General features: G+C 38.6%; 1 protein-coding gene across 1 annotated transcript; it reads left to right on the top strand.

Moving 5' to 3' along the window:
* The first annotated feature begins 10,204 nt into the window (after nt 1-10,204).
* Nucleotides 10,205-12,122, top strand: LOC106645426 (uncharacterized). The gene is made up of 2 exons (XM_089591737.1): nt 10,205-11,910; nt 11,990-12,122. The coding sequence occupies exons 1-2, from the start codon at nt 10,205-10,207 to the stop codon at nt 12,120-12,122; spliced, it is 1,839 nt and encodes a 612-aa protein (XP_089447863.1).
* The last annotated feature ends 1,133 nt before the right edge of the window (nt 12,123-13,255 follow it).

Below are 13,255 nucleotides of genomic sequence, written 5' to 3'. Positions count from 1 at the left end.
AGCATTTGCAGTTCTATTTTTAATTTGACTTCTTGCTACTATTGACATGTTTAAAACTTTTCTCAGACTTAAAGGCTGTTTTTTTCAGCTTTAATAAATTGTGATATATTTTTTGGCACAGTAGTTCGACGTCCGATGGCTCCAAAAAGGACCAGTGAGCTAAACTCATTTTTGACTAAAGTTTCCAGCCAACGTGACTGCCTGGATACTTCAATCTTCTCTGGCCTGCAGTTATAGCACCAGACTGATCAGGAGGAGAACTACATCTTAAGCGTTAGAGATAGTTGTAGAGCTCTTTCCCAATGTCTCCTCGTATGACGCCAGGGGTGTTGGTGTTTAAAGCACCTGTTTTTTTGCAGAACTTAGTATTTTTTGGTGATCTAAGGTAGGAAGATTGATTCGTGATACTTGTCCGTTGAAGACTGTCCCGTTTTCTCAAGTTTATTTTCCTTCATAGCTGTAAGGTTTGGCCAGCGTAAATCTTAGAGAGGATCGGTGATTCCTGGTTAAATGCTTAGAGTCGGAAAGGTAATGTAAGGTCATCGGTTATCAGAGTTTCCAGCCTAGTAACAAATAACTTCGCTCTTGACATCTACCAGTTACTTGGTTCAATACTGGCTGGCTTTATAAATATAGTTTTTTAGTCGATGAATTGTTGCCAGAAACGGTAGTTAGAATTTATTTGTTGGCAAGGTAGTTTCACGTTAGATGGCCCTAAAAAGGACAGATAAGATCGTAGCTCTATTAAATAAAGTTAATACTCACGATGGCCTTGAAAAGGTCCCGTAGTGATACTTCCAGCCACAGCTTATTGTTCTTGATAATAGAGAGCAAGTTGTGGGTATCTTGAATCTTACCCTCGGAGTCTCTGCGTACGGAGACCGTGCTAAGGGGAGGTGTGTCACTGGCCATAGAATATCTCGTCTTCGGGTCATTACACAAATACTCAACTGCTTATAGTTAGTTGAGAAAGTAGGCCTGGAGGATACCTCTGTTCGGATGGTGAGTTACCTGCTAGTCATTCTCGGAGTGTCAATGTAGGCTATATGATTAAGTTGAGCGCTGAATTAACATAAAAAAGAATAAAAAAATGATTTCTCCATCTTTTTTTAAATATTTTCAATCACTAGATTTTCTCCTTTATCGCAGCACACGAGAGAGAGAAAAAAAGAGAGAGAGATAAAGAGACAGAGTTTGGGTCAAAGAGTATGAGAGGAAAAAAAATAATTTTAATCCTAAATAGAAACGAAGAAGCACATTCAGTCCCTTAGTTGTGGCGCTCTGGCCAAAGCTTTACAAACGCCAAATTTTTTTTATGTACAGACGGCAATTGGCTTGACAAGCACTTCTTTTTCACTTATATTTATCTAACGCCTTCCGGTAGTGGCACTAACTTAATGGATTGATTTTCCTTTTACCCCTTCTTACCAAGCCTTCATCTAAACAACTTCCCCCGTGGGCATGCTATTGGGATGAGCCACTGAGAAGCAGGCTATTGGGACTAGCCAGACTCTTCAGAGTTTTTTTTTCCTGGCTTGCTGTTGTAGCAATATCTGCTCTAGTAGCACTAGATTGGTTGAAAGAATTGCCAAGAAACCCAAAAATTGCTGGAGCAGATAGTGCTCTTGGCTAGACATCTCCTGGTATTTGGCCGTTAGCGTTCAGAATGCTTCTGTCTTGGTGGCACTCGTCAATTTTGATGGTTCAGGATAAAATTTAATGTATATTGCTTGTCCATAAGAAAACAGTTTTATCGGTAGCTGGAATATCTAGATGTACAACTTCCAGCTGTGTGCTTTACGCACTGATAGTGAAGGACCGTACTAGTTTATACTTTGCTTGGGGATACAATAATCAGACTTAATTCTTTTGCAGGTAGCTTGAACTATATTTCTACGCCACCTAGTAGATTCTGCTTAAGTTAAGTGGAAAGCTAGCGTATTTATTGCGAATCTTTTAGCTTATTTATTGCTAACTGTTGCTAATTATTTCAAGATAAAAAGTATACTTAAGCTTTCTGGGAAGTGTCAAAGAATAAGTATTCAAAATTTTAGCAAGATCAGTTGATTCGTTTTCATGGTAAGTGATTACAACGGTTCTTGTGACTTTGCTTGACATATCATCAAGATTTGCATGTAAGTAAATAGCGATGCGTACCGTCCACTGTAAGAGTCGATGCACCATGTAAGTTCTTAATTTCAACGCGACCAACCGTTCGTGAAAGCGGTTCCAAACTTCAGTGATGTTAAATAAATCCAAACAAACTGTGGTATCTTCAGCTAGCAATGAATACTGCTACGTTTGATCTACTTACTTATAAAGCACTTTGATTTTTACTTGTAGTTGCTCTAAATGACCAGATTTTAAAAAGTTATATTTCGATTGGCATGTTATGTGTTAGCGTAAGTCAACGATTTCAGATTATTGACCTTGAGAAAAAGTGTAACAAAAGTATATCTTTCATGTAATTTCCCATTGATTCTTCCCCCACCGTATAGCCTAATGCCTTTTCACTTTCATACCACACCACAGAATGCCACATTACTACCACAGTACAGTACAGATTTTAATTTTTATTTAATTATTTAGTTTTTTTTTCCTAAACCAATTTTAAAGAGAAGGGAAATAAGCAGTCTATAAATGGATTAAAACCTTCAACCTCTTGCACACTAGTTTAAACCCTTATACACTCTGTTATGAGTAATCCTGATGTAGGAATTTTGAATACTTCTGCTTAAGGTATCGTTTGTAACCTACTTGTAAGTCACTTTTCATTTAATGTTTTTGAATTTATTTGATTTTATCATACACGTGACTGATACACAAACAAATTTCTTGATGAACTAGTTCTTTTAATTAAATGATTTTATTGAAAACTTAAAAATATGCTAGAATATATTTTGGTGGATCAGCTTTCCTATAAATAAATAAAAATTTAGTTTTTTTTAGGAATGCCGCTTTTAGAAATAAAATAAAAGCTTTGAGCTTTAAAAAAATAAGTTTATCTCTATGGGATTTAAATATTTTTTAACTTTTCTATTTTTTATTGAGATGATTTTTTAAATTAAGAAAACTTATTAAATAGTTAGTGGGGAAAAAGTTGAGAGAGATTAGAGGGGTGCAAATATATGCAGCAACGCTGGCAAATATTTTTATCATATGGATGTACTTACATACACACTTTGACGAATACTTAACCATTTATTTACAAACCAACAATTTAACATTGGTAACCTTAAGAAAAAATGTGATAAAAGTAGGTTTTGCTTCCCCTTCGCCCCACCCCTTTGCTGTGTCGTCTTGCGTCCGTGTACTTCGTACGACACCATGCCTTACTAAAACACTACACATTTTAAATTTTGCTTATTTCACTTTCTATTCTTTAAATAAATTCTTAAAAAAAAAAAAAAAAAAAAGAAAGTAACATCTTCCAAATAGTTCGAAACGAACGATTTTCTGCATACTCGCCGAAGTCTTTACCTACTTGGCTATGAGTAGTTCCAACATATAAAATTCAGTGACTTTATCTTATTATGTGATTTATAACTTAGTTTTAATCTATTTCCTTATTTTTTGCTTATTAATTAATTTTGCCTCATTATAAATAGGCTTGTCCACCAAGAGCAGGCCACTTTGCGTGCAAGGAACTTTTTTTACCTAAACACGCTGTGTTCAACTCGCTCATGATGGCTGGTAAATAGCTAAAAAAATATTTAAAAAAGAACATATCGACAAATTTTCATCTGCTCGTTCTAACAGAAATGTTTTTTTTTTTTTTTGAAACTTTTTTTTCGTTGAGAAATGTAAGTCAGAAATTTAGGACATTTCTCTAAAATTTAATATGGTTTAAAAAAAAACAAAATTTAGAGAAATTGAAGGAGCAATACTAAAACATTAACTGTACAAATTTTTATAGTGGGAGGGCAAAAAATGCATGAATTACAAGCAAATAAAGTCGATAATATGAACAAGTCGCACGGCAGTAACGCACTTAGTTGTCACCTGCACCACGCTGGCACGTGGTGATACATTGTTACTAACGAGTTTGTTGTATATTGCCACCTTACTGTCGTGCAACTTGCTCTTTTCCACTATTTGCTTGTAATTCACGCATTTTTTGCTCTCTCATTCTAAAAATTTATGGAGTTAATGTTTTAGCGTTGCTCTTTCGATTTCTGCAAATATAACTTTTTCCAACGATAGGAAATTTCAGAGAAACGTCTTGAATTTCTGACTTATTTTTCTCTACAAAAAAAGGGTTTTCAGGAAAAATTAATAATTATATCAGAAAGAGCAGGTCAAAATCTGTTAGTTCGTATTTTTTAAATATTTTTTTAGGTATCTCCTAGCCATCATAAGCAAGCTCACATGTATAACGTTGGAATAATACCTGTCAAAAAAACCTGTGTGAAAAACGTTATGATACAACATTCACTGTCATACGCTATTGTACATGACGGTCCTACAGTATGATTTATGGAGAGCAAGGCATCCTGACAACCGCCAGAACACGATTATTCCGAATATTACTGCTGTAATTCTTTCTGGAATTTGTGCCAGAACAAGCTTTACAAAGAGAAAAAAAAAAAAAGAACGGAGGAACACTTCTCGAAAGAAAAGGGGAAAAAAGACTAAACAAAATTATATATTTTTTAACTTGCATTGCACACACACAAACATACATTTTGATAAATTTCAATTGAGATTAATAACAGATCTGCTGATTCGTACAACATGATTAGGGATAAATTTTAATACAATTTTTGCTAGACTTTTTAATAACACAACGTCGATAGTATACGAATCATATTTCAGTTATAATAAACCTATATTCTCATTTTTAAAGTGAGATGATCTTACAAATACACATGAGTGTTGAACTATAGTTAGAATTAGTCAATATGTGGATCAAAAAAGAGCCAAAGTACTCTAAACAGTGCCAAACGTACTCTGTAGTTATTTTTACAATAATAATAAAAAACATTTTACTATTCATTACTTAATGTTAAAATGTATTTCTTGTATTTAATAAAATTTTACACCAATATGTTTAGATTGTTGACAACATTTTGAATTTTTTAGTAATTTTATTTCTGATTATCTACCTAAGTACTAACTGGATTACAAGATATTTTTTGTTCTTATTATAAACGTTGAAGTAAAAACGCTTCTCTTTCATCATTAGCTAATGCAATATATTCAGATCCTTCCGTTGATGCTGCAAGTACAATTTGTCGTTTTTAGCGTTGGCTTGATCAAAATATAGTGCCACCTTTTAAAGTTAAAATGAAACCGCTTTAAAATTTTTCTAGTTTTTAAGAAAATTCTGAAGTACAAGTCAGTAAACTCCCGTGGATTATGAGTATTCACACTGTTTCCAAAATAATGTCAAGGTCCTTAGTACTATTTAAATATCGTATAAACTTTTTAGCAAATTTCTAGTGCCGTTGATGAAATAATTAAAAGAACCGACTCGCATGGTAAACGACGTATTTGATATCCAAACGACACGAACTTGCAATCAATAGTAATTAACCTTTTATTTCACGATAATTCAAGCATCAAATTTTGCTTCATTATTCGCAGATGTACTTTTACTGACAAACATATTATCATTAATACATCCATTAACGAACACAGTAAATTCTTCTGCTATAATTATGGTTACACACTTATTACTTGCAGTGCTAACAAAATTAAAGTTTTAGTAAAAAATTACAAATTTGTCATTCCAGCACCTGGGACTCTGCTTTCAGTCGTACGAAATATTCTTCAACTTACATACTAAACTTTCCTTTTTTTCTTTAATTTACCCTTCGGATTTTTTTAGCCAGTTTTTGCTTTCAGATGTCTATATAAAAAAGCCATTCTCACATAGATATTTATAGTCTTTCTTAGCAGCTATGGCCAAGATAAGTCTAGTTAATTTATTACGAATAGCTGATACGAATATCTTAGAACACAATTTTTTTTTTTAATATAACTCTTATTAACTGATATAGCATGGGTTATTGGTGTACTTCAGAATTTTCTTGAAAACTAGAAAAATTTTAAAGCGGTTTCATTTTAATGGGTACTTTTATTTTAACCATTTTTATTAAAAAATTTATTTACAACTTATAACACATTTACTAAGAGGCAGTTCAATGAGGGACCAAGTTTGATTATCTCCTAGGGCTCACACTTCTTCATCAACAACTCTCTACTAATTTTTGGCCTCTTAACTCTCAGTTACTTGATGATAAATGTATGGCATGACATCTGCAACATTTGAAAAACTATAATAATCAGCAGGAAAAATTAAGTTGCAATCATACAGGTTCCACCTATTTAGTGAAGGTCTTTTACCATTATCATTATTAAATTTATTTGACTTTCAAATTCATTTTTTTAAGCTGCTTTATCTTTATATTTAACCTGCTTTATCTTCTTCTTCTCTAACTATTAAATAAACTATAATGTTTCTATAATTATGCAGTTTCAAGACTGACCTTTGTTATCAACAATCATTACTTTTTTGCTTTTGGACTAAAACTTCTTATGCTTTTTTTTGGACACTGTCAAATATGCACCAGCCCTAAAAATCTAAAGATTTTCCAAATCCAATTAACAATCAAACCATTCTTCAAAAAGCGTTGTTGTATAACATGGACAAAGCGAGACTTCACTTAGACGATAATATACCTTGTTAACCACTTTACTCCTTGAATAAATTTCTGCACATTTTGCCAAATAGCATTGATCTAGCGAAATCGACAATTGTCCTAATTTTTTTCTGAGCTTGCTCATTTTGCTCGTAAGTGTTAGGCAAGAAGAGTCTATGGACTATTTTTTTTACGTATGAAGCTTCTAAACTTATTTGATTAGTACTTATTCCTATTATCAGAGTGTAGCACTCTAATTTCATAATATTCGCTTTTTTACCAAAAGACCGGGTATCAGCGGAGCTAAAACCCATTCAAATTATACCTGGAGGAAATACGACATAACCTAGTTGAGCAAAAAAAATATCTTTCATATAATAATCTGTTAAACAAATTACAATCAGCGAGCTTCACGTTAATAGTTATTACTCCAAGGTGACTTGAAAAATAGCACTATTTCTCGTTACTTTACAACTCAGAGTGCAGTATGAATCAGGAGAAAAGCAAAGTTGTTAATATATTTTAAACCTAAAATCACCTAACAAGCGCATAAAATAGCTACATTAGGATGAAGTACGAGTGAGAGATGCTAGATCGACGTTAAGAAGAAAAAGCACTTAAGTGAGGGTTGTTGCATTATTAAATTGAAACGAGAGTAATACCATCAGAAATCTAAAGAAAAAACGATGTATCTTTGTAGATGTTTTTCTTGCCAAACATATACTTTTACAACTCATTTACTCTCTCTATCTCTCTCTTTTTCTCTTACACATGTAAGTATTGGCACATTAGTTCCAATTTCAGTATCTGATTATATATATATATACATATATGTTTATTGATCCAGGTAGGTCATCCTCACGGCTCCTTCTTGGCTTGGCTGTCTGAGGCTCGCACCTGTACCACACACACACACACAATACATCATACACATCTCATACCTGGTATGCTATCTCCTTACTCATCTCACCAACTCCAAAAATCCTGCCAACACATTGACTAGTACCCACGCAGCTTATCCTACACTGACACACGCAGACGCGTGCGTTTCTCTCCTTTTTCTCTATCTCTACACTCACACACATATAGACTGGTTCGCTCGCATCGTCGTGAACACCATACCCGGTATACGACCCAGTACACTAATGACAGCAGATCTACTTTCTCGCACTATGCTACCTAAAGCTCGTTTTCGCCTCGACGATGGCTCAGCTACCGATCATCTAGCTGTCTACTCTCCTTACTATGCACTATCTCGATCTTATATCGTGTCACTTCCTCTGTATCCTAATAATCTGTCTTTGACACTATATATTTACTCTGCTCTCTCTGCTGCCTCAAGTCATACTGACTCCACTATACAGTCAGCCTGCATAGGTGCGCGTGCCCCCCCCCTCTTTTGAATCTAAGAACCTCCAGCGTTGCTAAAAACTGATAAATAATTGGAGGTTTTCAAAACTACGCACTTGACGCGATAACTTGGCCCTTAATTTGTTCACGACGCATTGCAAGCTTCTCCATGTCCCCTTCTCTCTCTTACGCACATCCTCACTCAACCGCACGTCACACACACTTAACTTCTCTTCTGGACTTTAGTTCTTCTTCCTCCTCTTAGCTCGTAGTCCGTGGCACTGAGAACACACATTTAATAATGTGTAAAGAAAATATATATATACTAAGTGTATGCATATTATTATCGGACTTGGTAGCAGCGGACGACTTGCCCAAGAATATAGTTATATTATGACGTGCTAGCTTTAGCTACCACGTCACAAAATTAAAAAATCAGTTGTATAAAATGCACTTCTTGAAAAATCTCTATCAAACAAATTGGCAACGTTAAAAGATGTTAAAATGTGTTTCTTGTTAATAACAAACTTCTTTGTTAATGTTCAAACGTGAGAGTAGATTTATTTTAAGATACGACCAATATCTACTGATTCTATTTGTTTGCATCAAGATATTTGTGCTGTGACGAGAATTGCTGCGCTCCAAAGTTCTAAATTGACAGATTTGCAATAGGTTGCCATTTTATTCTCAGAAAACTAGTCTGGGAAGTTTATGTTAATAGTACTCACATTATTGTTTCTATAAAAAAAACATGTACACTGTTAGGGTTAGAGAAGGAAGAGCAGGCAACAAAGCAAATAAGTAGGAGGGGCTAGGTAGGACTGAAAAGAAAGAGGGAGGAGAGAGAGAGAGAGAAGGGAGAATGCGTGAGGGACGGGCAGAAGCTACTCGAAGTTCGAGCAAGCAGAAGCTGTTGCCGTGAAACAGAGCACCTCGAGATCGAGGCGAATGAAACGTTTTCACGCGCGATCGAACTTTCCTGCCATTTTGTGCCCTCGGAAACAAAGAGCTGAACTCTTTACCGTTGATCAGGAGCTGTCCTCCCAAAGAGCTGCTTACGAAGGCTGTCCCTCCTCGCAGAACACGGGAGCTGCCCTTCCGTGTGACACTACATGTGCTGCATAGACGACGCCTGAGACGCTGTTCTTCTTGTGTCTAAAGTTTTCCAGGCCACGCGGTGGCCATTCGCCATATTACCACACTCTCGAGCCCGAGTGAATTGACGAGCAACGTCCATCTGTCTCTTGGCCAAGCAGAGCTCTCAAGCCAACCCGAGCAGTGGTCGTCATCATCATCCACGCACAAGATCTTCGTATACAAGGTACAGGCCGACGCCATATTTCCCGCCGCATCGCCACAGCGCGTGCCCAGGTATGCGTTCCCTTGTCTCGCGTGATTCGCCGCCATTTTGCCAACGTACAAGATACGCGCAGCGATAGCTACGTCCCAAGCGTTTGCGTGGTACAGACTATATATATATGCATATATTGCACCTTTAATTTATTATTGTATTTTGCCTTGCGCTCCGCGGGTGTGCTTTATGACAGGTTTTCGCCTTGCGCTCCGCAGTTGTGCTTTATGACTGGTGATTATTTTACTATTTGATTGATTTCGTTTTGTGTGCAGCTGGTAGGTTGCATTCGAATGCTCTGCGTTACTTTTTTAATTTAGTTGTGCCTAATTTTGTGTGCTCGCTATATAGTGTTTTACGTCGGCGCTAATATAACTGTTGTCATTATCAATCCGATAAGCGTGTGATCATCGCGTTTTACGATAAATTATCAGTAAAATAAATGTTATGAATTTGATGTAAATAATTATGCTTAGCTTATTTGACCTGTACGGTCTGACCAGTCCTTTCCTTCTTCCCTTCAAACGGACATTATAAACATTTTTTGGTGCCCAAGGTGAGGAACTCACAACCAAAGAACGAGTAGATTCGTCAGGGCATACCGGGTGTTAGCGTGCGGTTATATTGCGTAACAATTTTCTCGATTTAAGGGTATTGGTGCATGGCGTTTTCTCTCTCTCTCTCTTATTCGTACGCTTATATTATTTACTCTTACCCCCTTGCCTTACATGGTGTGCAGCCCACGTTAAGTTTTATTTTTGAATCATAGTCGTTGCCGTATTACATTGAAATTAGGCACAGCATGGCACTCTCTACCTTGAAAAGGCTAGTTTTACTGCAAGAAGCTCGGTTTTCAGAAATGAGGCAAATGAAGGCCCTATTTGATGCGATCGATCAAGAATCCATTACCAAGAATATGATTACATCACGAATAACAGCGCTTAATCGTGTGTGTGGCGAAGCTCGAACTGTCCATGCTGATATCGTCGTGCGCGAAGATGCTGAGTCGGACTCTTATGTCGTTACGAAAAAATTTACTTTACAACAGAGCATTTACGAGGGTTACCTCGACGAGTTACTGACAGTCCTCACTGGTTTAGAGGAGGCCGAAGGATCAAATCGCCCCCCACGGAACGATCCCAACGTATCAGTTAACATCGATCCTCAATTAGAAAAATTACCAAAGCTTGCCCTTCCGTCTTTTTCGGGAAAGTACGAAGATTGGGAAAGTTTTTCGGGCCTGTTTGTATCTCTCGTTAATGAAATCGATTACATTCCTGATGTCAATAAGTTACAGTATCTCAAGTCATGCCTTACTGGAGTTGCTGCGAATCTCGTGAAGGACGTGACACTCAAAGGGGACAACTACGCTCCTACTTGCGCAGCCTTGCAGAAGCGCTTTTGCAACCCGCGCTTAACAATAAATAATCTCTTGAACGCGCTATATGCCGTACCGCACTTGACTCGAGAGTCTGCCGCGGGCTTACGGTCATTCTCCGATAAAGTGCAGAGAATTGTGAGAGCCTTGGAGAATTTGAAGATGCCGGTGAAGCACTGGAATGTTTGGCTGGTTCACCTCCTTTTCAGCCGGTTAGACCTTGTCTCACGTAAGGCATGGGAGTTGGAATTGAGCGTCAGGGATCGTCGGACGGTAACTAGGGCTGGCCATAACCTCCCAAGTAATCTGGATAGATTATCCACCTTTAACGAGTTTGTAGATTTTTTAGAAAATCGGATCCAAGGACTGTCCATGTTAAGGGTGGAACCTGGTCTAGAAGGAAAATCAAACGCGAACGTCCTCAAACGAAAAAATGATGCACGACAATTCAGGCTGTGCTTTAATTGTTTAGGCAACCATCATTTTGACGCGTGTAAATCTCTTGTTCGATGCGTAACGTGTAAGGAGAAGCATCACACCCTTCTCCATAAAGACTCTCCAAGGCATTTCGACTCCAATCGACCATTGCCAGAGGGCAAACCTTCCTACTCTGCCACAGGAGGCTCTGGATTCAAGGAAAATACCTTTACAATGAGCCTCCCAATGGTGAACTCTCTTGTGATTCTAGCCACTGCCCAGGTTGACGTTACCGGCCCTAATGGACACACTTTAAGGGCTAGAGCCTTGTTAGATCAAGGAGCCGAAACCTCCTTCGTAACGGAATCTTTAGCTCAATTGCTGAATCTACCGAGAACGCCTATTAAGGTGGCGCTTCAAGGGGTGGGAGACTCGCAAGCAGCAGTAGCCAGGGCTCTTGTGACGGTCAAGATTCGATCCACCGTTTCTCCCAGTTTCCACCTTGATATTCCGGCGTTGGTTCTTCCTCGCCTCACGTCTTATATTCCAGAACAGGACCTCCCTGAACTACTCCCTCAGGTTCTGGATGGACTAGATTTAGTAGATCCGATGTTCATGCGCAAGGGAATTGTAGATCTCATCCTCGGAGCCGATGTCTACGGCAGGCTGCTAAGGTCGGGCCTTAGGAGAGCTCCACCCACAAGTTTAACCACTCAAAACACTAGCCTAGGATGGATCATATCGGGTCCCATGCGACCTATTGCGGCAAGGTGGGCGGCGCTAATCTCCGTCGGCCGTGTCCAAGCCCTGCATGCTACTTATGAGGATAACTTGAGCGATCTGTTACAGAAGTTTTAGCTGGTTGAAGGGTTTTCCAAAGCTCATCAGTCTGGAAAGCCCGAGGATGAAAATTGTGAACACCAATATCAGACCACCCATTCACGAGACATCGAAGGTCGTTATACTGTGCAACTGCCCCTGAGAGAGGGAATTCCCCCTCTAGGCAGAGAAACCAGGAAAACAGCGATTACCGCTCTGTCAAGTCTGCATCGGCGATTCACTAAGGACCCATGGTTGTCCGCCCAATATAAAGAATTTATGGAATGTTACGAAGTCCTTGGTCACATGACTCGCATATCATCCACTGAGATTGGCGACTCACAGGCTTGGTACCTTCCTCACCATGCTGTAGTGACTGGATCCAACGCTCACCGGAAAGTTCGGGTAGTTTTTGATGCGGCTAGGAAAACGCACAATCACTGTCTGAATGACCACCTGCTCCCAGGCCCCCCTTTGCAGACCGACCTTTTGCTTCTGCTGCTCGATTGGCGTAGGTATCAATTCGTATTCACAGCCGATATAGTAAAAATGTTTCGGCAGATTTGGGTTAACCGCGCTCATCAAGATTAACAGCGAATCGTGTGGTCCCCGGATCAGGAAAGTAGTCCCATCGATTATCGACTTACCACTGTAACATACGGTACGAATTGTGCGCCGTTCTTGGCCATACGTACCCTGTTACAACTTGCTGATGACGAGATTTCCAGGTTTCCCCTCAGAGCTAAGATTTTAAAGGAAAACGTTTACATGGACGATATGTTTGTGGGGGACTATACTCTCTCTGGAGCCAAAAATAAAAGGAACGAGCTAGTCTCAATACTAAAATACGCAGGCATGGCGTTGGATAAATGGGCCGCTAATCAGACCGAGTTGCTCCCGCGAGATGAAGTCGTTCAAATCGACGAGAGCCAAACCGTAAAGACCCTAGGGCTACGGTGGAATCCAGTGAAGGACGAGTTCAAGTTTAACCTCAACCTTTTTGAAGCAACGATGGGAAGCATCACAAAACGTCACATACTGGCCGAAATTGCCCGATTGTATGACCCCTTTGGATGGGTATCTCCGGTAATTATTGAAGCTAAAATACTAATGCAAGATCTCTGGGTACTCCGATGCAAATGGGACGACCCGGTCCCGGTCGATATCCGTAACAGGTAGAATGCCTATATCAGCTCTATCTCTGACCTATCAGACATAACTATTCCTCGATGGGTTGGGACCTCTCCAGGGCAAGAATATGAGCTACATGGTTTTTCCGATGCATCAAAGAGAGAG

The sequence above is a fragment of the Copidosoma floridanum genome, unplaced genomic scaffold (genome assembly GCF_036245765.1).
Source record: "Copidosoma floridanum isolate Cflo_tuat_1 unplaced genomic scaffold, Cflo_Japanese_pri ptg000013l, whole genome shotgun sequence".
NCBI classification, from domain to species: Eukaryota; Metazoa; Arthropoda; class Insecta; order Hymenoptera; family Encyrtidae; genus Copidosoma; species Copidosoma floridanum.
The sequence above is the reverse complement of the archived record's forward strand: the minus strand, read 5'-3'. Positions and strand labels throughout refer to the sequence as shown.